This window comes from Oncorhynchus keta, chromosome 21 (genome assembly GCF_023373465.1).
Source record: "Oncorhynchus keta strain PuntledgeMale-10-30-2019 chromosome 21, Oket_V2, whole genome shotgun sequence".
Classification (NCBI taxonomy): domain Eukaryota; kingdom Metazoa; phylum Chordata; class Actinopteri; order Salmoniformes; family Salmonidae; genus Oncorhynchus; species Oncorhynchus keta.
This window is the reverse complement of record NC_068441.1, coordinates 36,605,836-36,633,108: the sequence shown is the minus strand read 5'-3', so window position 1 is coordinate 36,633,108 and position 27,273 is coordinate 36,605,836. Positions and strand designations below refer to the sequence as shown.

Here is a 27,273-nt window from a genome sequence, read left to right as displayed (position 1 = left end):
ATAGGCTGCAAAGAAAGATTTTGGGCCCATGTTGGCTCCTGTAACTTGCAGTCAATATGAATTACAATCTTTAGGCCCCAACTTTAAACTGAATGTACATATAAATCTGACTTTGGAGAAGCAGATAAAGGACAATACCAAAATCTCCTTTCAAACACACTTTTCTAACCTGTCCTTAATGTAACTGTAGTGGCGATTCCCTAGAAAAAGCCACTGGCACAGGAGAGAGTTGTCCATAACACATCCACAAGGAACGGCTTTTTATTCTTTTTGGGTGAAGTTCCCATTTATTGAGCATAGAAAATATAAATAGCTCCAATACACATTCCTATACAAAAGGTGCAAAGAGATGCATTCTATAAGCTGTGTGTGTGATACGGTAACAACTGTACAGGTGAAGTCGGAAGTTTACATACACTTAGTTTAGTCATTAAAACTTGTTTTTCCACCACTCCACAAATTTCTTGTTAACAAACTATAGTTTTGGCAAGTCGGTTAGGACATCTACTGTGTGCATGACAAGTAATTTTTCCAACAATTGTTTACAGACAGATTATTTCACTGTATCACAATTCCAGTGGGTCAGAATTTACATACACTAAGTTGACTGTGCCTTTAAACAGCTTGGAAAATTCCAGAAAATTATGTCATGGCTTTAGAAGCTTCTAATAGGCTAATTGACATCATTTGAGTCAATCCTTAGGAGCAATTTCCAAATGCCTGAAGGTACTATGCTCATCTATACAAACAATAGTTCGCAAGTATAAACACCATGGGACCACGCAGCCGTCATACTGCTCAGGACGCATTCCGTCTCCTAGAGATGAACGTAATTTGGTGCGAAAGTGCAAATCAATCCCAGAACAACAGCACCTTGTGAAGATGCTGGAGGAAACAGGTGCAAAGGTATCTATATCCACAGTAAAAGGAGTCCTATATCGACATAACCTGAAAAGCCGCTCAGCAAAGAAGAAGCCACTGCTCCAAAACTGCCATAAAAAAAAGCCTGACTACGGTTTGCAACTGTACATGGGGACTAAGATCGTACTTTTTGGATAAATGTCCTCTGGTCTGATGAAACAAAAATAGAGTTGTTTGGCCATAATGACCATCGTTATGTGTGGAGGAAAAAGGGGGAGGCTTGCAAGCCAAAGAACACCATCCCAGCTGTGAAGCACGGGGGTGGCAGCATCATGTTGTGGGGGTGCTTTGCTGCAAGAGGGATTGGTGTAATTTACAAAATAGATGGCATCATTAGGGAGGAAAATTATGTGCATATATTGAAGCAACATCTCAAGACATCAGTCAGGAAGTTAAAGCTTGGTTGAAAATGGGTACTCCAAATGGACAATGACCCCAAGCACACTTCCAAAGTTGTGTCAAAATGACTTAAGGACAACAAAGTCAAGATATTGGAGTGGCCATCACATAGCCCTGACCTCAATCCTGTAGAAAATTTGTGGGCAGAATTGATCAAGTGTGTGCGAGCAAGGAGGCCTACAAACCTGACTCAGTTACACCAGCTCTGTCAGCAGGAATGGGCCAACATTCACCCACCTTATTGTGGGAAGCTTGTGGAAGGCTACCCAAAACATTTGACCCACGTTTAACAACTAGCAAATACTAATTGAGTGTATGTAAACTTCTGACCCACTGGGAATGTGATGAAAGAAATAAAAGCTGAAATAAATCATGCTCTCTACTATTATTCTGACATTTCACATTCTTAAAATAAAGTGGTGATCCTTACTTACATAAAACATATATTTTTTTACAAGCATTAAATGTCAGGAATTGTGAAAAACTGAGTTTAAATCTATTTGGCTATAGTGTATGTAAACTTTTGACTTCAACTGTATGTGCTCTCCTCTCACCTGTGCCAACCCTTCCTGGTCACCAATGCCTACACGTGACCAGTGACCCATGACCCCAACAAATAGTCCCCTCTAGTGTACAAAAAAACAAACATGCTATGAGGTCGAAGGAATTGTCCGTAGAACTCCGAGACAGGATTGTGTCGAGACAATGTCTGCAGAATTGAAGGTCCCTAAGAACACAGTGGCCTCCATCATTCTTCAATGAAAGAAGTTTGGAACCACCAACACTCTTCCTAGAGCTGGCTGACCGGACAAACTGAACAATCGGGGGAGAAGGGCTTTGGTCAGGGAGGTGACCAACAACCCGATGGCCACCCTAACAGAGCTACAGAGTTCCTCTGTGATGATGGGAGAACCTTTCAGAGAGACAACCATCTCTGCAGCACTCCACCAATCAGGCCTTTATGGTAGAGTGGGCCAGACGGAAGCCACTACTCAGTAAAAAAGCACATGACAGCCCGCTTGGAGTTTGCCAAAAGGCACCTAAAGGACTCTCAGACCATGAGGTAAAAGATTCTCTGGTCTGATGAAACCAAGATTCGATTCTTTGGCCTGAATGCCAAACATCACGTCTGGAGGAAGACTGGAACCACCCCTACGGTGAAGCATGGTGGTGGCAGCATCATGCTGTGGGGAGGTTTTTCAGCGGCAGGGACAGGAAGACTAGTCGTCAGGATCAAGGGAAAGATGAACAGAGCAAAGTACTGAGAGATCCTTGATGAAAACCAGCTCTAGAGCCCTCAGAACCTCAGACTGGGGTGAAGGTTCCCATCCAACGGAAGCATACAGCCAAGACAACGTGTTGGAGTTTGCCTTTAGCTATCCGTAAATTTAAAAAATAAATAATAATAATTGTGCAGTCTGGTTTGCCTAATATAAAGATTTTGAAATTATTTATACTTTTACTTTTGATGCTGAAGTATTGTAACAACCCTGGTTTTATAAGAGCAGATATCGTCTCTGCCGCACGAGCATGCTTATGGAGCACAGTCGATAGCGCGCTGGACTTCGGGCTAGAAGGTGGAGGGTTTGAGGCCTGCTCCCTGCCTGTTTCATTACAATACTATATACATTTTATGGACATAGTCTATTTTACATTTGTCATCTTGTAATTTTTAGTCCCACTCTAAAGCTCTACTCAACCCCTCCCATCTATATCAACAACCCGAGCCACTGCCTGTTCACCACGCTACGATCCAGATCAAAGCTGGGACCGAGAGACTGAAAAACAGTTTCTATCTCAAGGCCATCAGACTGTTAAACAGTCATCACTAACACAGAGAGGCTGCTGCCAACAGACAGACTCGAAATCATTGGCCACTTTAATAAATGGTTCACTAGTCACTATAATAATTCCTCTTTAATAATGTTTACATATCTTACAATACTCATCTCATATGTATATACTGTATTTTATACCATCTATTGCATCTTGCCTATGTATGCCGCTCCGTCATTGCTCATCCATACATGTATATATTCTTTAGATATGTGTGTATAACGTAGTTGTGGAATTGTTAAATATTACTGCACTGTCGGGAACTAGAAGCACAAGCATTGCGCTACACTGCAACAACCGCAAAGCCTGGAAGATGCAGTTGCCATCATAGCAATCCTGTCAGGTTAACACTACATAAATTCATAACATTACTGTATCTACTAAACTACATGTAAAAAATGATGTTGGTGTATGTAACGGATCTCGTCCTCCTCTTCTGAGGAGGAGTAGTGAGAAGGATCGGAGGACCAAAACGCAGCGTGGTAAGTGTCCATAATGTTTAATAAAAACAACAGAACACTGGAACAAAACAAAAGAATGTGCATCAACGAAACAGTCCCGTGTGGTGAACAAACACTGACACGGAAGACAAACACCCACCAAACACAGGTGGAAAAAAGGCTACCTAAGTATGATTCTCAATCAGAGACAACTAACGACACCTGCCTCTGATTGAGACCCATACTAGGCCGAACACAGAAACCAACATAGAAAAACAAACACAGACTGCCCACCCCAACTCACGCCCTGACCATACTAAACAAAGACAAAACAAAGGAACTAAGGTCAGAACGTGACAGTGTAGAGTAAAAACAACAGCTGCAAACAATCGCTTAGTAGTTATGAAAATGTATGCCGACACTAGGCTAGGCGAATTAAAGAAACACAGAGAAGCTAATGTGCACAATCTTGTTACGTACCACGATCAGGAAGAATAGAAGATTATCTGTGTATGTATGTATACACACACACACACACACACACACACACACACACACACACACACACACACACACACACACACACACACACACACACACACACACACACACACACACACACACACACACACACACACACACACACACACACACACACACACACACACACAAGAGAATAAAATTTCTGCATAACCGGAAGGAGAAGAGGCGGGAACATTCTAACCAGGGAAAAAACGCTTGTGAGCAACAGCACGGAGTTGCCAACTACCGGATGCATCACATTTTCAGGGATGCAGCTTTGATGCAGCCAGAGATAGATACTCCTGTTGCAAACCCAAAGACAGTACGGTATAGACAGGTTGGTTGTTTAGCAACAAAACTGACACGTGCGCAACTATAGGGCAAAACAGCGGGAGTTGGATTAGATTGTTGACAACATGTAAACTATATTTAGTCTTCAATGTTTTTATATAAAAGCCGCAGCTTTTGTGGAGCGATGGGTAACAATGCTTCGAGGGTGACTGTTGACGTGTGCAGAGTGTCCCTGGTTCGCGCCCAGGTCGGGGCGTAAAGTCTATACTGTAAGATTGGTGCCATGACCCGGATCAAAAGATCAGCTGCAGCAGATTGCCGGGGGACCCCTACACAGAACTGGATCGACATCACACGTTTAGAACATTTGAGGGCAAGGTGAACTTTGGACAATATGTTGCGTACACCTCAGTTGTGTGAGATTACAGAACAGGAGAGAGAAGACATATCAGGTGTTGGTGATAACAATGTACATGTTACTCCGGTTGGCGTTACTGTGAGAGGTACACAAGGTATTGCCACTGGGGTGGGGCGGGGGGCTCAGTTGGCCAGTATGATGGAACATAGTGCTAGAGCCAGTCCTCTTACATACCCAGCAGCCGATACTAGAGTACCTAATGTTAGCAGTAGCCAATCAGGCAACGATAACAGTGAAGAGTCCCAGAAAGCCATAGGGGGTGAAAATGAAAACCGAACCCAATTGCAAGCCCTAGCCGAGTTAGTCAAACAACTGTGCAGTGAAATAGGAAATCAAGTTGCCGCTAGTCTAGCAGGGGCTGGTGCAAGCACTTCCCCTCCCCAACCAATAGTAGAAATACCTGATTGGTCAAAGGTCAACCTAATCCTGAAGTCAGACGTCAGAGAACCACCCCACTTCCGGGGTGATAGCACAGACCGGTGCACAGTGACTGAATGGCAAGAACTTATGCAAGCTTACTTGAAAAAGAAGGGATGCAGTATATCAGAACAGGGTCAAGAGATACAGGATAGACTGATGGGGCGGGCTAAAGACATAGTCAGAATTGGGCTCCATGGAAACCCTCTTGTTAACATAAGCAGAGGCCCTGAAGCCATATACAATATCTTGAGGCAGCACTTTGTCCTGGTTTGGAAGCTGTCAGGAGAGTTGAGAATTTGCACTGATTTCAGATGGTTGAACCAGAGGAAAGAGAAAGATGCATCTTGGCCCTAGGACCGTGCCCCAGGACTACCTGACATGATGACTCCTTGCTGTCCCCGGTCCACTTGACTGTGCTGCTGCTCCAGTTTCAACTGTTCTGCCTTGTTATTATTCGACCATGCTGGTCATTTATGAACATTTGAACATCTTGGCCATGTTCTGTTATAATCTCCACCCGGCACAGCCAGAAGAGGACTGGCCACCCCACATAGCCTGGTTCCTCTCTAGGTTTCTTCCTAGGTTTTGGCCTTTCGAGGGAGTTTTTCCTAGCCACCGTGCTTCTACACCTGCATTGCTTGCTGTTTGGGGTTTTAGGCTGGGTTTCTGTACAGCACTTTGAGATATCAGCTGATGTACGAAGGGCTATATAAATAAATTTGATTTGATTTGATTTGATCCATCTTCCCATCAATTTTTTTGGGGCGGCAGGGTAGCCTAGTGGTTAGAGCGTTGGACTAGTAACTGGAAGGTTGCGAGTTCAAACCCCCGAGCTGACAAGGTACAAATCTGTCGTTCTGCCCCTGAACAGGCAGTTAACCCACTGTTCCCAGGCTGTCATTGAAAATAAGAATATGTTCTTAACTGACTTGCCTGGTTAAATAAAGGTAACAAAAAAAAAAAAAAATGTTTTAACCATCTTCCCTGTCCCTGCTGAAGAAAAGCAGGCCCAAACCATGATGCTGCCACCACCATGTTTGACAGTGGGGATGGTGTGTTCAGGTTGTTGCTTTTACGCCAAACATAACGTTTTGCATTGTTGCCAAAAAGTTCAATTTTGGTTTCATCTGACCAGAGCACCTTCTTCCACATGTTTGGTGTGTCTCCCAGGTGGCTTGTGGCAAACTTTAAACGACACTTTTTATGGATATCTTTAAGAAATTGCTTTCTTCTTGCCGCTCTTCCATAAAGGCCAGATTTGTGCAATATACAACTGATTGTTGTCCTATGAACAGAGTCTCCCACCTCAGCTGTAGATCTCTGCAGTTCATCCAGAGTGATCATGGGCCTCTTGGCTGCATCTCTGATCAGTCTTCTCCTTGTATGAGCTGAAAGTTTAGAGGGACGGCCAGGTCTTGGTATATTTGCAGTGGTCTGATACTCCTTCCATTTCAATATTATCGCTTGCACAGTGCTCCTTGGGATGTTTAAAGCTTGGGAAATCTTTTTGTATCCAAATCCGGCTTTAAACTTCTTCACAACAGTATCTCGGACCTGCCTGGTGTGTTCCTTGTTCTTCATGATGCTCTCTGCGCTTTTAACGGACCTCTGAGACTATCGCAGTGCAGGTGCATTTATACGGAGACTTGATTACACACAGGTGGATTGTATTTATCATCATTAGTCATTTAGGTCAACATTGGATCATTCAGAGATCCTCACTGAACTTCTGGAGAGAGTTTGCTGCACTGAAAGTAAAGGGGCTGAATAATTTTGTTAAAAAAATTTGTTAAAAAAGTTTTAAATATCCAATAAATGTCGTTCCAGTTCATGATTGTGTCCCACTTCTTGTTGATTCTTCACAAAAAAATGCAGTTTTATATCTTTATGTTTGAAGCCTGAAATGTGGCAAAAGGTCGCAAAGTTCAAGGGGGCCGAATACTTTCGCAAGGCACTGTAAGATCTACAAAGAAGAGAATGAGTAACCAGAGAGAGGTAGAGTGCAGAAACAGCCAGACGTCTGAGTCCACTGATACAGTCCTGAGACCCAGTGAAGGCACTTTGAGAACTCAAACTGGAAGAGTTGTGAAGCCTGTCAGAAGACTTTTAGAGTCAATTAGTCAAGTGATTGCTGAGCCTGACAAAAGAGAGCATCTAGCGACCCTGATTCAGGCCCTATCAACTTTTGTTGAAGTGACAGTACCCCAATGAAACAGAGGCCAGAGGATAGATTAAGGAAATGAGAAATACTTTATTAGGGGGTCTTAGGTTGTATGTATATGGGCATATTTCTACCTGGCAAAGTCTCTTTGCTGTCCTTCTAGACAACTCTTGGTCAAGGTCACCCCTGTGGAGGAAGAACTCTTACCTTGTGTCTTAAAGTTTGCTCAAATGAAGAAGGGGTGAGTGTAGTAGCGTTAAAATGGTCTTCAAATTATTAGAATAGTACACAACGCAGAACAGAACAACCAGGTTGAGGGTCAGTGGCCAAGCCCGCCAACAGGAATATTCCAAGTTCAGACAGAAGATCGCCAGGAACTTTACTTTTGGTGTCTATTTTTAATTGTTGTGCTACTGGTGCTGCCTGTTGATGTTAGGGAGGCAGCTACAGTAGCTGAATGATGTTAACATCTTCAGGTTTTTTTAACCTTTATTTAACTAGGCAAGTCAGTTAAGAACAAATTGTTCTAGGAACAGTGGGTTAACTGCCTGTTCAGGGGCAGAACGAGGGGTTTGAACTTGCAACCTTCCGGTTACTAGTCCAACACTCTAACCACTAGGCTACCCTGTCACCCCTATAACAAATCGTACAATACATCTTAAGCCTCTGTTAACTTTCTGCATTTATCACAAAACCCTATTCTTTCTCCATTAATTTCCCCCATATAATTGGCGGAACGAACCAGAGGTAAATCATTTTCCTGGTTTTAGGAAGTTCAAGCTGGCGAGCTCTATAGATTAAGTTTTTTTTATGTAGCAGTTAATCACTAATTTAGAAAAACCTGCAACAGCTTAATTTTCGACATTTTGAGGGAAAGCAGAGTGCATATGTTTATTGTTTTGCTGCTAACATTGTGTCTCTGATGGTGGCCAGCAAGCATCCGCTTCCGATGTAAACAATGCGAACTCTTCCTAGTCTTTGAATTTGTACCTGCACGAGGTAAAATTGTCATATCGCCACCTGCTGTACTGGAGTTGTAGCGCATCTGAACTAAACAATCATCTGTCGCCAAGTGTCCCAAACATAGAGATTGATAGAGGACTCATCTTTGTGTCTGTGTCAATCGTACATGTTCTTCTTCGCGATTGGCTGATCCCTCCTGATGACTCAGTTAGACATGACTCCAACAGGGTTACTAGGAAGGATCAGCCAATGAAGTTGGAAGTCCCACCCAGTTGACTACTTTAAAATGGCAGAAGCCTTCAATGGCACTGCCTACGCTAATACAGCCTTTTGGCCAATAGAGGCCTCTATCATTCTTTATGGTCCCCAAAAATATGCCAATCAAACACAGCGAGTAGTAGAAGTTATGTAGTAGTAGTAGTAGTAGTAGTAGTAGTAGTAGAAGGCTAATGTGAAATATTCTACATCTCTACCAGAGGAGTATACTACAAAGCAAGATCAGTGATCAGATCATATTCACAATATTCCGCCAGTTTAGATGAAATGAAATGAACCAGAAAACCAATAGTTATTTCTGATTGTTTATCAAAGTTAGCTGGCTAACTCATCCTGCTTTGTAGTACCACTCTGTATACTGTATTATGTCTCGTAATAAATAAAGATTGTGAGACTACTCAATTTCTTTGAGCTAATTTGAGTCCTGTACTAACTGATCTATAAAATAGCCTGCTATAACAAATGTTACGATTTAAATATAATGATTTACACTAAGTAAAAATGAAAAGATTTATTCACAAGAAGCATGATATACCAATCCACTCTAAGATGCTCACAACAATATAGCATGGCATTACATGGACTGGGGCCATGTCAGGTTGATGAGAAAGAACACCATGCAGTGGTGTCAAACCCACTACACAGATATAAGAGGTCATGAAACTAGAGCTGGTGAGGTGACACATTTGAACAAGGAGCCTTGTTGAAACAAAAGATGTGCTGCTTTTAGTACAGCTAGAAGAAAGTAATTGAAATGTACCGTGTATAGTTCTGAACAAAATGAGAAGGTAACTCTATATATGCTGAAAATGCATTGTCTCTGTTAGGCACAACATTGTGGGCTTCTTATGCATGTTTATTCCTCAAAACATTTACAATGTATTCAACCAATATCAAATCACCTTCTGGGGATGTGTTTGTCCTCCTACTACAGGTGTTTGTTTGGTAGTGTAAAGGATGTCACGCTGCTTCCTAAAAGCCAATTTCTGCTTTTTAAAGCCAATTTATGCTTGATCTTGTAATGCAATCCGGAGGCTCCGTACGGCGGGAGTGATGCAATTGCCTGCGGAAGCCAAATCGAGCTCCGTACCACATTTTTTAGCAATGCTTAGGGCTCCGCATTGGCATGATTGGTTGACGGTTGGTTGGGGCGGTACATCCTGTATCAACACAAACTCACTTCCTTGAGAACTTCCTTGATAACAAATATGGAGAACTTTGACGAAAGGATATCAGAACAAGTTCACAAATAAACAACATCTTCATAATACCATGTGTAGGGATTTCAAAAACACGAAAGTTAGTTTGAACTCCTGGAAAGCGATCAGGGAGGTAATGGGGATAGATGCGGTATAGAGGTCAATGGAATGCAGACTGCATGGGATAGAAGGACGTTGGATTGGCGCACATTCAACAAATCTGCTCTATCAAAGTGGATATTTGTCAAATGGGCGGCAGTGTAGCCTAGTGGTAAGAGTGTTGGACTAGTAACCGGAAGGTTGTGAGTTCAAACCCCCGAGCTGACAAGGTACAAATCTGTCGTTCTACCCCTGAACAGGAAGTTAACCCACTGTTCCCAGGCCGTCATTGAAAATAAGAATGTGTTCTTAACTGACTTGGTTAAATAAAGGTAAATTTTTTTTTTTTTTTTATTTTTTTAAATCCGCCATGATTTATGTATTTTAACAGGCCCAAGATGTGATTTCTAAAAACCAATTTGGATATATTTGGCTGTTTTCTTGGTCTAACATTTAATGCGAATTTATACTTGATTTGTAAATGTGGTCCGGATGCTCAGTGCAAAGGGTGTGATGCAATTGTGGCACCTCTAGAAGCTTGTGAAAGCCAAATCGAGCTCCGTACCGCATCGCCATGCAACTCCCAAATTCTCTACATTGACATGATTGGTTGACGGTAGATGGGGGCAGGAACTCATGTTTAAACACAAACTCACTTCCTTTGTCAACTTCCTTCGCAACAGCTCTGCTCCGCGAAGCTCAAGAAGTATGAATGCTCTGACTTATCTGGAGTGCTCTGACTTATTGCAGTAAATGCTGTATGGCCACTGCAGACTTCGGATTGACCATGTAGAGCCATAATGCCCAATGTCCACCAGATGCATATGCTTTTTGGTTTTGCCAGATGTCTAGCCTGCATTTTCCGTACATGATGCACATGTGCTTCACTTTTCAAATGAGCTAAAAGCTAGCTAGTTGGATTTTGTGTGTGTACTTCCGTATGTACCATGGTAAAGCACGAGTTGAAAATATTGAATGCATGTGGTACACAGAATGGACCGCAGCCTAGTGCGGCACCTATGTCTAGCACTGTGGACTGCTCCATTGACAATGAATGACTTCCGACGGAATGTTAAGGGTCTGCTGGACATGAGGTGTCAGCAAGTACAACTTCCTCCCGATTCGACCCATACCTGGAGCGAACTTAGAACCTCTGCCTTGCTAGCACATTTGACCAGTCGGTGCCACACGAAAAGCTAGTTATTCACTGGCATAAGCGGGGATACTTCAGGCTGAGGAGTAAGTTTCACACATCCCTATGTGCTTCAGTAGCATCTTTGAAATATTTTATTAACACCAATGTACTAGTACTTCAGGGGATAGTCCAAGTGGGGGAGAGAACTCAAATGTTGGGACACACCTAAAATGTGGAACATTTTTTAAATTAAATATCTACTAAGTTCTACAAAACATTATATCCACTTTTGTGCCATGCTCAAATTTGTTTTAAATGGAATATCAGCTTTTTAGGATTAAAAGGTCCACAAACAAGAAAGAGTTTGATTTTTCCCTAAGCAGGACTGTCATGTTTCTCCCTCTGGGTTCATCCTCACCTTCAGTTCTTACAAGACTTGGGGCACATATATGGTCTCTCACCTGTTTGAATACTAAGATGATACTTTAGGCTTTTCTACTGAGTGAATCATTTGCCACAATAACAACACTGATATTGTCTCTCTCCTGTATGACTCATCTTATGATCTGCCAATAATTTACAGCATTCTTTACACTGATGTGTTTTGTATTTCTCCTCTGTGTGAGTCACCATATGTTCTTTCAGGCATATATGACTGAAGCATTTTCCACATTCACTGCACTGATATCGTTTCTCTCCAGTTTGTGTTCTTATATGGACTCTCAGGTTATGTTTCTGGCTGAAGTATTTGCCACATTCTTTGCAACAATTCAATTTCTGCCCTGTGTGCGTCATCATATGCCTGGTAAGGATTATCTTCTGACTGAAACTTTCTCCACATACTTTGCAGCAATGTGTTCTCCCCTGTGTGACTTCTCATACGGTATGTTCTGTCAGGTTTACTGAAACTTTCTCCACATACATTGCAGCAACACAATTTCTGATGTGCTTTAAAAATGCTAATTTTCACAATGCATTTCCTGCAGATAGGACACCTGTGTGGTCTCTCCCCAGTGAGCCGCCCTCAATGGAACTTTCAGTTCACTGGCTTCCCTGGTCTTAACTGAGCTGTATCCGTTCTTTGTCCATGTTCTCTTTGATTTGAGTGGCTGTAATCCTGATATTAGACCTCCACTGTCCATCCCATTGTCACTTTGACTGTTCCCAATATGAGCTGCAGAACAATCAGAATTTATTGGAGAAAGTGGCTTCAATTCACTATTTGGTTCTGATTCTCCATAGCTCATTCTGTTTTATTCAGATGTTTGTGTTGATAGAAAGTCCTCTACGTTCTCCACAATCTAGGTTTGGGGAAGATGTGAGGGCTGAGGTGGGTCCTGATCATAGTCACTTTTCACACGGGAAGAGAGAATTTGAACTCGTTGATATCAGACTCTGAAGCTGCTCTTCCTCCTGACTGGTCCCAAACTCCTCCTGTTCCTCTTTAATCTGAGTGGGCTCTGGGTCCTCCTGGCCCAGACTGGGGCTCCACTCCTGCTGCTCATTGGGAACCTCCTCTTCAGGGACATGGAAAGTGAGTTGATGCAGGTCTGGAGCGATGTAGAGATTAATATCAGGGAAGTAGGCTAACATACACTACCGGTCAAAAGTTTTAGAACACCTACTCATTCAAGGGTTTTTCTTTATCTTTACTATGTTCTACTTTGTATAATAACAGTGAAGACATTATAACTGTGAAATAACAGATGGAATCGTGTAGTAACCAAAAAGGTGTTCAACAAATCAAATATATTTTATATTTGAGATTCTTCAAATAGCCACCCTTTGCCTTGATGGCAGCTTTGCACACTCTTGGCATTCTCTCAACCAGCTTCACCTGGAATGCTTTTCCAACAGTCTTGGAGTTCTCACATAGGCTGCACACTTGTTGGCTGCTTTTCCTTCCCTCTGTGGACCGACTCATCCCAAACCATCTCAATTGGGTTGAGGTCGGGAGATTGTGGAGGCCAGGTCATCTGCTGCAGCATTCCATCACTCTCCTTCTTGGTAAAATAGCCCTAACACAGCCTGGATGTGTGTTGTGTCATTGTCCTGTTGAAAAACAAATGACAGGGGAACTACGCACAAACCAGATGGGATGGGGTATCGCTGCAGAATGTTGTGGTAGCCATGCTAGTTAAGTGTGCCTTGAATCCTAAATAAATCACTGACTGTGTCACCAGCAAAGCACCCACACACCATAACACCTCCTCCTCCATGCTTTACCGTGGGAAATATACATGCAGAGACCATCAATTCACCCACACTGCGTCTCACAAAGACACGGCGGTTGGAACCAAAAATCTCCAATTTGGGCTCCAGACCAAAGGACAATTTTCCACTGGTCTAATGTCCCTTGCTCATGTTTCTTGGCCCAAGCATGTCTCTTCTTCTTATTGGTGTCCTTTAGTAGTGGTTTCATTGCAGAAATTCGACCATGAAGGCCTCATTCACAGTCTCCTCTGAACAGTTGATGTTAAGATGTGTCTGTTACTTGAACTCTGTGAAGCATTTATTTGGGCTGCAATTTCTGAGGCTGGTAACTCTAATGAACTTATCCTCTGCAGCAGAGGTAACTGGGTCTTCCATTCCTGTGGCGGTCCTCATGAGAACCAGTTTCATCATAGCGCTTGATGTAGCGCTGCGACTGCACTTGAAGAAACTTTAAAAGTTCTTAACATTTTCTGCATTGGCTAACCTTCATGTCTTAAAGTAATGATGGACTGTAATTTCTCTTTGCTTATTTGAGCTGTTCTTGCCATAATATGGACATTTACCAAATAGGGCTATCTTCTGTATACTACCTCTACTGTGTCACAACACAACTGATTGGCTCAAGCGCATTAAGAAGGAAAGAAATTCCACAAATGAACTTTTAACAAGGCCCACCTGTTAATCGAAATGCATTCCAGATGACTACCTCATCAAGTTGGTTGAGAGACTGCCAAGAGTGTGCAAAGCTGTCATCAAGGAAAGGATGGCTGATGATTCCATAAGTGTTATTTCATAGTTTTGATGTCTTCACTATTATTCTACAATGTAGAAAACAGTAAAAATTAAGAAAAACCCTTGAATGAGTAGGTGTTCTAAAACTTTTGACCGGTAGTGTATGATGTATGCTTATGCTCAATAACAAACATATCCATTAGTGAGAGCTATACCCACTGCAGTATCTATCTATCTCTCACACACACACAAACACTCTCGCAAAAATGTACAGAGAGAGAGAGAGAGAGAGAGATATTGCAACAAACCCGGTTTGTGTAATTTCATTTCGATTTTGCAAACCAAGTCCAGTAGCCTTTGTTGACATCCTCCTTTGAGCGGGAAATGTCCTCCTCGTAGTCTGCTATTGTTTTTTTCCACTGCCCCATATCTGAACAGCCGTTACTGTTAATTTCTCAGTAACAAACACATTCAAAGACTAGTTTTTACATTTTCAATTGAGTGATTGTCGAGCAGTTCCGTTCGTATGCTAGCTAACCCGCACAGATGAAATGGGGAATACAATTATTTAGTTAACTGGTAATTACTGGTAATGACTCTCTGAGGTCATTAAAGATCCCATGGCACTTATCGTAAGAGTAGAGGTGTTAACCCCGGTGTCCTGGCTAAATTCCCAATCTGGCCCTCAAACCATCACGGTCACCAAATAATCCCCAGTTTACAATTGGCTCATTAATCCCCCTCCTCTCCCCTGTAACTATTCCCCCGGTCGTTGCTGCAAATGAGAATGTGTTCTCAGTCAACTTACCTGGTAAAATAACAGATAAATAAAATACATTATAGAACTCTGTTTGAAACTGGAGCTAGCTAACTCCAGCTCATTGGTAACAGAGACATTTCCTTCAGGGGCAGACTGGGTCAAGAATTCAGCCCTGGCATTCTATGCACACCAGCCAACATCACTGTACTAGCCTCCAACGATAAAATGTTTTATGAGATTGGAGAACACATTGGGAAGGATATCTGACCATTTTCCACACATAATCTTTAAAAATACTTGATATCCTCCATCTGCGATTATGGACTGCCCTCTTCAATTCCAACCACAGGTTTTCAATTGGGTTGAAGTCCGGAGACTGAGATGGCCGTTACAAAATATTGATTTTGTGGTCAATTAACCACTTCTTTGTGGATTTTGAAGTGTGCTTTGGATTATTGTCTTGCTGGAAGATCCACTTGCGGGCAAATGTCAGCCTCCTGGCAGAGGGAAGCAAGTTTTTGGCTTAAATGTCCTGGTACTATGGGGCTATTTTGCTTACAGTGGTCCTGGGGCCCATGTTAAGGTCAAAGGCAATATGAACTTTATCAAGTACCAGGAGATATTTGCTAAAAACCTGGGTGCCTCTGCCAGGAGGCTGACACTTCGCTGAGAGTGGATCTTATGTACTGTCACAGATTTACATACAGAATAATACAAATTGCCCTGAGGCCACATTGACTGTAAGTGTTAAGTGTTAATTACTATTGCAAGTCTCCAGCCTAACATTTTCCCCTGGTTTCACTAAACATTATTTATTTCTACAATTGCATTTCAAAATGTTATACGTCAGAATGCATTTTTCTCTTGAGCGCATTGGGGGAGAGGAGAGTGGCTTGCTCATCACAGTAGTGAGCCCCAGAGAGGGCACACTACTGTTACAGGAATCATGAGAATAATACACTCACTTTTTGTTTTGGCACCTGATTTACAAATGAAGCACTGTATGTAACTTTCTCTCTCTGCATTTTTTATTTATGTATTTAAAAAAAAAACATAATACAAAACTATCAACAACTTACATCGCTACATCAAACATGTCTAACACAACACAGGTATAAACAGGAAAATACTAAATACATAGAAAAAAAAACTAAAAATGTATACATACATTTTTTTAATGACAATTCTAGTGCAATTGTGTCCATCTGAAAACATCTTCCTGAGTCATTATAATAAGATGTTATTATTATTGTTATTAACTAGGGATGTCTTAACAAGATTAAATTCAATCAAAAATATTTGTAATTTCGGTATAGAATTCTGGAATTTGTTTGGTGTATAAAGTATTTGACAACAAGAATAAAAAAAATTGACAATCCTTTCAATGGTCTTGTTATCATTGCAATAGTAACATATATCCTTCATGTCAAAAACATGGGTAGTGTTCAAAAAGTTAAATAAGTATTCTGCAAGGTTTTCCCAAAATTCTCTCAGATTCACATTCATTGAACAAATGTCAGATTTTTCCCTTTTTAGCTGAAAACACAGATATAAATCGATAGCCAAACATTTGGACAACTGATTGGCTCAAACGCATTAAGGAAAGAAATTCCAAAGTAACTTTAACAAGGCAAACCTGTTAAATGTAAATTGAAATGCATTCCACATGACTACCTCAAACTGGTTGAGAGAATGTCAAGAGTGTGCAAAGCTGTCATCAAGGCAAAGGGTGGCTACTTTGAAGAATCTAAAATATATTTGATTTGTTTAACACTTTTGTTTTTGGTTACATGATTTACATATGTGTTATTTCATTGTTTTGATGTCTTCAATATTATTAGACAATGTAGAAAATTGTAAAAATAAAGAAAAACCCTTGAATGAGTAGGTGTGTCCTAACTTTTGACTGGTACATACACACATATACATACATACACATATATGTTTCACATTTACATAAGTATTCAGACCCATTATTTGAGTCTTCTTGAAATGCATTCTAGATGACTACCTCACCAAACTGGTTGAGTGAATGCAGAGTGTGCAAAGCTGTCATCAAGGCTTGTAGCGTGTTCTTGGGTATGACGCTACAAGCTTGGCACATATATATATTTGGGGAGTTTCTCCCAGTCTTCTTTGCAGATCCTCTCAAGCTCTGTTAGATTGGATGGGGAGCGTTGCTGCACAGCCATTTTCAGGACTCTCCAGAGATGTTCGATAGGGTTTAAGTCCAGGCTCTGGATGGGCCACTGAAGGACATTTAGAGACTTGTCCCAAAGCCACTCCAGTGTTGTCTTCGTTGTCTTGGCTATGTGCTTAGGGTCTTGTCCTGTTGGAAGGTGAATATTCGCCCCCAGTCAGAGGTCCTAAGCACTCTGGAGCTGGTTTTCATCAAGCTTCTCTCTGTCATGCAATAAAATGCAAATTAATTACTTAAAAATCATACAATGTGATTTTCTGGATTTTTGTTTTAGATTCCGTCTCTCACAGTTGAAGTGTACCTATGATAAAAATTACAGACCTCTACATGCTTTGTAAGTAGGAAAACCTGCAAAATCGGCAGTGTATCAAATACTTGTTCTCCCCACTGTACATAGTCTTTAAATCACTGGCCACTTTAAACATGGGACACTAGTCACTTTAATAATGTTTACCTATTTTGCATTACTCATCTCATACGTATATACTGTATTCTATTCTACTGTATTTTAGTCTATGCATCTCCAACATTTATATATTCTTAATTCCATTCCTTTACTTTAGATGTGTGTATTGTTGTGAAATAGTTAGATATTACTGCACTGTTTGAGTTAGAAACACAAGCATTTCGCTACACCTGCAATAACATCTGCATGTGACCAATATAATTTTTATTTGATTTTGAGATAATGGACTCATTTGATTTGAGCCTATTTGAGCCTATATCTATTTCAGAACTTATTCATAATGATCTCTAGTCTTACATTGAGCTATTAGATTCCTGAATTCTATTGATTCTGGTCTTCCATATGGCTACTGGCTTTATCCAGATACACCCCAACATCCTCAAGATTTAGTGAGAGGTTGTTTCTAGATGACACCCGTGTATCCCGCTGACATGGGCTACTACGGGATTATAGTAAAAATGGAAAATAATTGACGTATCTAGCGTCTGAGAATGGCCGTGTTCGACGGCATCAAAACCGTGATGTGTCATGGGTAAATTGTGACTGACTGGCTAATCTACAACTAACATTGAGTAGTTATTTATGAAGGAAGGTGATTTGTAGATTAGTCAATCTCGTTTTTAAAATAAAAAAAAGAATACGGTTTTTGGCAAAATGTACTTTTCGTAGCAGGTTTTGTAAAATTAGGTTAAGATTAGGAAAAGGGTTAGCTAAAATGCACCAAAAAATCTCATTTTGAAACCAAATTTGACAAAAACTGTATCTCATCTAGACTTAACCCCTTTAAAGTCGGCTGCAATATCAGTCCACCGATTGGGCGTGTTCGAACAGATCCATTTTGTCAAGTCGGTGACCATCGGCGGTAACGCCTTTCAAAGTGTTTTGTATTATGGGGATAAAAATTGTCCAACTTCAGTCTACATGTTGAATTCATGAACTTCACCGAAATAATGTGATTAAAGGCCACTATGTTTTGACTGTCAGTTTCTGCATTTGGTCTTCACCAACTTCACTCTTCAGCCTGCATTGTGGGAGGCTCTATTGTCAACCAATCATTAGGGTGTTTTTGTTTGACCCACCTGAACATGACCAAAGACATGACTGAAACAGGAACAATCTTTGCTGCGATTCATACAGTGGATATAAACAAATGAATGATATTTGAGGCTCTCTCAATGATTGTACACACAGGAGTTTAGTTTTTGAGTGTGTGATATGGGGGTCAGAGGCATGTTAATTTCGACATTATAAAGAAACTTTTATAAACAATGGCAACACTGCCATGTTCATCTGTACCTTGCTGTTGGAAAACCACAGTCCGACTTTCGGCTGTCGCAAATGCACCTTCCCAGACTTCACTCCTCGACTTTCATCTACATTCGGTTGCTTTTCTCTTACCACTCAATCGAGCCCATAGTCATGGAGAGAGGACGAGCCAGAGGTTTCACTCTTGCCAAAATAAACAAATGCGTTTCTATGGGCTTATTTTGGACCTATGCTTGTCTCCTGCCTTTGGGACAACTCCCATTGTTAGGGTGGAGACAAAAGCATCTCATTATATACAGCTCCCTGATCCGGTGCAGATAATGGCCTTGTTCGAGAGGCTCAAAACCACAATGTATTGTGGGTAAATTGTGACTGACTGATCTACAAATAATAATGAGTGTTATTTATGATTTGTAGATCAGTCAGTCAGTAGTTGTTTTGATGCGCTCAAACACGGCCATTGTCACAGTGTCGCTTCAACCCCGCTACTTACCAAAGGATTAGTGTCTTTATAATATTTTCTTTATTTAACCTTAATTTAAGTAGGCAAGTCAGCTATATTGGAGTAGCCTATTAGCATTCAGAGTGAAACACATATGTAACACATAGAACGAGTTTTCCTGCTGTTTTAATTTCCCTCCTATTTTACCCTTATGCATAAGATTCTAGGTAGGATTGTTATATCAATGTGGTTCCTGAGATGACTACGCATTGTGATATGAGTAATTTGCGCCGAAAATGTGTATCTGGAACGCACCCAGAATCTACGCATTCTACGTTTCTCGACTGTTTACTAGCCATCGGACTACGATTTGGAAACATTGTCTAAAACGCCAATACGGTGGTATTTTATTCACAAAATGACAAAGTTGAAGCTGCTAAATGTGTTTTTAAGTGAGAGATTAGCTGCAGCTGCTAAAGAAATATTTATAGAGGTGGAAAATATTTTAATCGAATACCAGGAAGAAATCACTCGTTCAAAGGCAGAGAATGACCGCCTTCGCGGGCTACTGGACGTCGCTTTCCAGTTTACGCCAGGTTAGGCAGCAGACCGAAAGCCTAGAAATGTGACAATGTTTCATCATTATTTTATTTGAAATCTAATCGTTTAAATGTAAATGTAATTTTAACATCCTCTCCATGGTGGTACTGTACGTGCGAATGTCAGAACAGTGCACTGTTATCCACCATATCATTTTTTGACTACATCTTCATTTTCTTCTCTTCGCTAGCACAACAGCCCATTCAGCTTATAGCCTCTGATGAAGAGGTTTCCCCTAAGCATCAGCAGCACTGTGAACAAGAGTGGAGCCCCAGTCTGGGCCAGGAGGACCCAGAGCCAACACAGTTTAAAGAGGAACAGGAGCTCAGGACCAGTCAGTTGGAAGATCAGGTTCAAGGGCTGGAATCGGATACAGAATCCATATTCACTCATTCCTGTGTGAAAAGTGACTATAATCAGGATTCGCCTCAGCCCTTAAATCTTTACCAAATTCAAACTGTGGAGGTTGGAGAGGGAAACTCTCCGTCTCTCCCCGCCAACAAAACTGAAGCAATCAAACCAGAACCCGAAGGAGAGGGCTTTGAAATATCCGATCCAAGCAATCCACAATCCCTCTATGCCATGAATCTAGACAATGCTGAAGCTCAGAGTGAAAATGGTATATATTTCAATGAGATAGACAGTGATGGACTTCCCTCTGAGTTTGAGGTACCACAGCCAAATCAACCAAGGAGTGCCAGGAGAGGGCAAAAAATATGCACAGCGAAGACTGTGAAAAAGAACCCTGATGAGAAGCCGTACCAGTGCAACGTCTGTGGGAAAAGTTTTCATCACATGTCCAAACTTAGAACACATCTACGGGTACACACAGGAGAGAAGCCATTCAGCTGTCCAGAGTGTGGGAAATGTTTCAGCCAGTCTGGTGAAGTCAACAGACACCTTAAAACACACAATCGGCACAGGGCCTATTTATCCGGCCTATGAGGGAGATGCACCCTCTCTCGTGTCGAACTATGAATAAAAAATAATAAAGATTGCTGTTTTTTGTTTGAAAACAAGTGTTCTTGCTATTTATTTATAGGGGTGGGAGATATTATGCCTACCATTACACTCAGTTCAGCAGGACAGCATTTGTTTGTTTGTCCTGTGGCAGTTGAAATAGCATTAGCCAAAATTGACCCCAATTGTAATACAGTCTTGTTTACCAATGTACACATGAAATCCATTCAGAAACATATTTGGACTGACTCACTCTTGGCACTCATTGGACCCTAAATGTAGGCCTAATCTCTGTTCATGTTGTGGTATGAATAGTGTTGCTTAAAACAGAAAATGTGACTATTGTACATGAATGTCTTTATTGCATATTTTGTGGTGTTTGAACATGTCTGTTTTCCATTGGGGTGTTTCATAGCCATTAGTATTGCTTGACTTGGACTTGCTACGTCAATCTGAAGGCCCTTCAGATCTTGGACCCTGGAGATCACAGGACAGGGCATGGTCGAAAAATGTCCTAAGCATTCATTGCACTGCTAGCCAACTGTATTTTAAAACATTTTTGATTTGGAATCAGGGAGATTATCACAGAGATCCTATAAAATATATGGATTCTAAAGGAATGCTAATCTTATCAAACTGTTTATCGCTCAATCACACAGACCATGTGTTATGTTGTTCTTGCATTGGTTTACGCATGGACATGAACTGTATTTATATTACTTTAGCAAATTCGGGTGGTAGCCTCGACCGGGACTCAAACCCGATTCAAGCTACTGTCAGTGGGCCAAACCTCTTGAATAGGGTTGATAGGTGTTGGGTTAAGGTCACTGCACTAACCCCTTCCTTCGGGAGAGCATGTCCCCACACTTCGATGTACCGAGTCCCTCACGTGGATACGCCTCTCCGATGGCCCCACAGGCTTCCATCCTACTTCTGACACCAATGTAGCAAATTTGGGGGGTATCCCTGACCAGGACTTGGTCCAGCCCGGGTCCAGCGACTGTAAAGCCAACACATTAAACGTTAAAGGGATACTTCAAGATTTTGGCAATGATGCCCTTTATCTACTTCCCCAGACAAACTCGTGGATACCATTTTTATGTCTCAGTAGCTAGGTTTCCATCCAATTTGCAACAGATTTTCATGCAAATATTAAAAAAAAAATCTGCATAAAAACAATCTGCATATTTTCCCAGCAGAGATGTGTTTCCATCAAATTGACTTGTTGCAGATAAAAGGCTGTGCATGATGACGAAGTGCCCATCAAAAAACCTATTGCGGTTCAATAAAGAAAATGCAAGTTCAAATTGCTTTCCACCGCATTTTCACTGAATGTTTTCTCACAAAAAAAATGTATATAGAGAGTGTGCCCCCTCTGGTATTGGAACGTGCACTCTAGCCCAGAGTATTCCAAATTCAGTCTTGGCCCACCCTGATTGCAGGATTTTTTTTTGCTCTAGCACTACACAGCTGATTCAAGTAACAAACTCACCATCAAGCTTTAATTATTTGAATCAGCTGTGTAGTGCTAGAGCAACAAAAACAAACAAAAAATGCACCAAGGTTTGGCCCCAGTACCAAGTTTGGGAAACCCTGGGTTAGAGCACACATATAGCCTATATCCCTTATACTCAACTCTGGCCATTGAAGCCAGCTCCACTGCATTTTTTCATTGTTCCCCTCTAGTCAGGGACTGATTTATACCTGTGACACCAGGTGTGTGCAATTAATTATCAGGTAGAACAGAAAACCAGCAGGCTCTGGACCTCATAGGGTAAGAGTTGAGTACCCCTGGCCTACATGATGAGATTATTATGGACAAAGGAGTGAGATTATTTTTATTTGTCAAATGGCAGCCAAGCATCAATGATTATGTCATGAGAATAATCCCCACGATATTTATTGGAAAGGAGCATCAAGTTTATCACGTTGCACTTTCAACACCCTGTGAAGTTCATCATAATTGATTTAATCTGTGGTTTAATAAACTACATGCTTTCCCAACGTAGTAGTGGGAGATGTCATCGCCTTCAATATGATGGTTACTATATAAATATTTGCACATAAGTGTTGACACAAACATTTGTCGCATAATACATATTACACACACAAAAAGATCTAGAATATTTTGTTTTGTCAACATTTGTAAAGTTTACCAAAAAATGTGTTTCCATCTGGTTTGTCATGACATGTTTTATCCGACATGTACTTTACTCGGGTAAAAAGTTTGGATGGAAACCTTGTCTGTGTCCAGTATGAAGGAAGTTAGAGGTACTTTCACGAGCCAATGCTAACTATCGTTAATGCCTAGCAAATACCAAAATACTTCCAGTCAAATGCTATTTAGCAACTTCCTTCAAAGTGAACGTAGAGACATACAAATAGTATCCACGAGTTCATCCGACTCTGGGGAAGTAGATAAAGGCACTCATTACCACAATCCAGAAGTATCCCATTAAACCAAGAGGTCGCTGGGTATTGGGTTGTGGCTACATTATAAACATTACAACACATTTTCAAATGGAACAAGAATGGGCAGATCAGAGCCCAAATGACTGCAACTGGTTCGGATTTCAAATAAATATGCCCTTTCGCTTGAAGAACAAGTTGCCCGTTCAGTAGGTGGCGACGCTACATCAATAGGTGTATTCTGCCATAAAACTTTAAAGAAGAAGAACAAGGTGCTTGTCACGTGTGTTTATGCAGTTTAGAAAGTTTGACAGCAGTTGTACAACGTCAGCTAACCTAGCTGTGTGTTTAGCTGTTTTCGATCAGTCGAATGTAATCAAGGTTCACCCCGCTACAATATTTGTACGTTTGGGAGAATATAGGGTTTCTTCCGGTATAGCGAACTGCTGAAAATCGAACATGGAAGTTGTTCAGGTAAATCGGTTGACACGAGTTTTCGTTATATTCGCTAATTTAACAGTTAACCTTAGCTAGTGAAGGGGACCAACATTCGTGACATTTTAGTGTCGGGGGGCTACCAATTAAAAAAATTAATGAAAAGTACATCTCGCTTGAACACAATCATGATTCAGATGTTTTTTCTTCTTCCAATTTAAGAAACTTCTGTCGGGATTCAATCTTGACCTGGGACCTTTGAAAGAACCTCTGGGATTTATTCGGATTCTGGAATGGGTAAGATACCCTCTTAATCCTTTTAGAGGACTTCGCCAAAATGTAATGTGTTGCAACCCATTGCTATGTCTATTGTCTCGCAATTGTCACACACACTAAACATGCTAGCTACTTTTTAATTAACTAGCTCGTTTGTCATGTTCTTGGTTAATGTTGCGCGCTAGCTACTTGTTTTTTTTGTAGTTTAATTTCGGAGAAATGTTAGAAGTGTATTGATGCAGATAGTTATCTAGTACACTAACGTCAGTTAGCCCAACCTCCAAGGCAAATGATAGCGAGATTTTCTCGGCAACACCCTATTCAGCGATTGTCTATGTAGTTACGACTCATAGCTACAACAATTGGATCAGTGACTGACAAGTCACTCTTTAAGCAGATCATACAAGTGTTTTTTTATCTCAATTTTTTACATTTAATTTTTAAAAATGTATTTAAAATGTATTTAACAACCAGTTCTCATTTACAACTGCGACCTGGCCAAGATAAAACAAAGCAGTGTGACAAAAAAGCAGTGCGACCGTGCCCCAGGACTACCTGACATGATGACTCCTTGCTGTCCCCAGTCCACCTGACTGTGCTGCTGCTCCAGTTAACTGTTCTGCCTTATTATTATTATTATTATTATTATTATTATTCGAAAATGCTGGTCATTTATGAACATTTGAACATCTTGGCCATGTTCTGTTATAATCTCCACCCGGCACAGCCAGAAGAGGACTTGCCACCCCACATAGCCTGGTTCCTCTCTAGGTTTCTTCCTAGGTTTTGGCCTTTCTAGGGAGTTTTTCCTAGCCACCGTGCTTCTACACCTGCATTACTTGCTGTTTGGGGTTTTAGGCTGGGTTTCTGTACAGCACTTTGAGATATCAGCTGATGTACGAAGGGCTATATAAATACATTTGATTTGATAAACAAACGTACAGTCAATAGCACAATAGAAAAATCAACGTACAGTGTGTGGAAATGTAGAAAAGTAGAGGTAAGGGAATGAATAGGCCATAAAAGCAAAATAATTACAATTTAGCATTAACACTGGAGTGATAGATGTGCGGATGATGTGCAAGTAGAGATACTGGGGTGCAAAAGAGCAAGAAGATAAATAACAATATGGGGATGAGGTAGTTGGGTGTGCTATTTACAGATTGACTGTGTACAGTAAGCTGCTCTGACAGCTGATGCTTAAAGATAGAGAGGGAGATAGAGGCTTTGTTGCGAAATAGGAAGGTGACTCTGGATTTAATTTTTGACTGGAGATGCTTAATGTGAGTCTGGAGGGAGAGTTTAGTCTAACCAGACACTTAAATATTTGTAGTTGTCCACATATTCTAAGTCAGAACCGTCCAGAGTAGTGATGCTGGTCGGGCGGGCAGCAATCGGTGGAAGAGCATGCATTTAGTTTTGCTAGCATTTAAAATCAGTTGGATGCCACGGAAGGAGTGTTGTATGACATTGAAGCTCGTTTGGAGGTTTGTTAAATGGCTGCAATCCCGTTAATGGGATGAGATGACAACAGCCAGTGAAAGTGCAGGGCGCCAAATTCAAAACAACAAATCTCATTAAAATTCCTCAAAAGTACATGTATTTTATACCGTTTTAAAGGTAATCTTGTTAATTCCACCAGTGTCCGATTTCAAATATGCTTTACAGCGAAAGCACCACAAACGATTCTGTTAGGTCACCACCAAGCTACAGAATAAACACAGCCATTTTTACAGCCAAAGATAAGTCACAAAAAGCACAAATAGAGATCAAATGAATCACTAACCTTTGATGATCTTTATAAGATGACACTCATAGGACTTCATGTTACGCAATACATGTATGTTTTGTTTGATTAAGTTCATATTTATATAAAAAAATCTGAGTACATTGGCACTTTACGTTCACTAATTCCAAAAACATCCAGTGATTTTGCATAGCCACATCGATTCAACAGAAATACTCATCATAAATGTAGATGATAATATCAAATCAAATCAAATTTATTTATATAGCCCTTCGTACATCAGCTGATATCTCAAAGTGCTGTACAGAAACCCAGCCTAAAACCCCAAACAGCAAACAATGCAGGTGTAAAAGCACGGTGGCTAGGAAAAACTCCCTAGAAAGGCCAAAACCTAGGAAGAAACCTAGAGAGGAACCGGGCTATGTGGGGTGGCCAGTCCTCTTCTGGCTGTGCCGGGTAGAGATTATAACAGAACATGACCAAGATGTTCAAATGTTCATAAATGACCAGCATGGTCGAATAATAATAAGGCAGAACAGTTGAAACTGGAGCAGCAGCAGTCAGGTGGAATGGGGACAGCAAGGAGCCATCATGTCAGGTAGTCCTGGGGCACTGTCCTAGGGCTCAGGTCCTCCGAGAGAGAGAAAGAAAGAGAGAATTAGAGAGAGCATATGTGGGGTGGCCAGTCCTCTTTTGGCTGTGCCGGGTGGAGATTATAACAGAACGTGGCCAAGATGTTCAAATGTTCATAATTGACCAGCATGGTTGAATAATAGTAAGGCAGAACAGTTGAAACTGGAGCAGCAGCATGGCCAGGTGGACTGGGGACAGCAAGGGGAGTCATCATGTCAGGTAGTCCTGGGGCATGGTCCTAGGGCTCAGGTCCTCCGAGAGAGAGAAAGAAAGAGAGAAGGAGAGAATTAGAGAACGCACACTTAGATTCACACAGGACACCGAATAGGACAGGAGAAGTACTCCAGATATAACAAACTGACCCTAGCCCCCCGACACATAAACTACTGCAGCATAAATACTGGAGGCTGAGACAGGAGGGGTCAGGAGACACTGTGGCCCCATCCGAGGACACCCCGGACAGGGCCAAACAGGAAGGATATAACCCCACCCACTTTGCCAAAGCACAGCCCCCACACCACTAGAGGGATATCTTCAACCACCAACTTACCATCCTGAGACAAGGCCGAGTATAGCCAACAAAGATCTCCGCCACGGTACAACCCAAGGGGGCAACCCAGACAGGCCGACCACAACAGTGAATCAACCCACCCAGGTGACGCACCCCCAGGGACGGCACGAGAGAGCCCCAGCAAGCCAGTGACTCAGCCCCGTAACAGGGTTAGAGGCAGAGAATCCCAGTGGAAAGAGGGGAACCGGCCAGGCAGAGACAGCAAGGGCGGTTCGTTGCTCCAGAGCCTTTCCGTTCACCTTCCCACTCCTGGGCCAGACTACACTCAATCATATGACCCACTGAAGAGATGAGTCTTCAGTAAAGACTTAAAGGTTGAGACCGAGTTTGCGTCTCTGACATGGGTAGGCAGACCGTTCCATAAAAATGGAGCTCTATAGGAGAAAGCCCTGCCTCCAGCTGTTTGCTTAGAAATTCTAGGGACAATTAGGAGGCCTGCGTCTTGTGACCGTAGCGTACGTGTAGGTATGTACGGCAGGACC

General features: G+C 41.5%; 2 protein-coding genes and 1 long non-coding RNA gene across 4 annotated transcripts in view; 2 read left to right on the top strand and 1 right to left on the bottom strand.

The window, feature by feature from the left end:
• Nucleotides 1-15,792: 15,792 nt before the first annotated feature.
• Nucleotides 15,793-19,052, bottom strand: LOC127910356 (uncharacterized). Its single transcript, XR_008074506.1, has 2 exons — nt 18,749-19,052; nt 15,793-17,189 (listed from the first exon to the last, which is right to left on the bottom strand). It is a non-coding gene; the product is annotated as an uncharacterized LOC127910356 (long non-coding RNA).
• A 111-nt stretch (nt 19,053-19,163) lies between these two features.
• LOC118378427 (zinc finger protein 354C-like) lies at nt 19,164-20,837 on the top strand. Its single transcript, XM_035765406.2, has 2 exons — nt 19,164-19,756; nt 19,951-20,837. The coding sequence occupies exons 1-2, from the start codon at nt 19,579-19,581 to the stop codon at nt 20,703-20,705; spliced, it is 933 nt and encodes a 310-aa protein (XP_035621299.1). The 5' UTR covers nt 19,164-19,578; the 3' UTR covers nt 20,706-20,837.
• Nucleotides 20,838-23,295: 2,458 nt separating this feature from the next.
• The window catches only part of LOC118377611 (synaptophysin-like protein 1), a 28,697-nt gene continuing 24,719 nt past the window's right edge, over nt 23,296-27,273 (top strand). The window contains exons 1-2 of one of the 2 annotated variants that reach the window (XM_052473799.1): nt 23,296-23,603; nt 23,787-23,861. In XM_052473799.1, coding sequence (XP_052329759.1) covers nt 23,589-23,603; nt 23,787-23,861 — 90 coding nt within the window. In that variant the 5' untranslated portion in view covers nt 23,296-23,588. The remainder of the gene's footprint in view (nt 23,604-23,786; nt 23,862-27,273) is intronic. The other variant, XM_052473798.1, reaches the window with a different exon arrangement.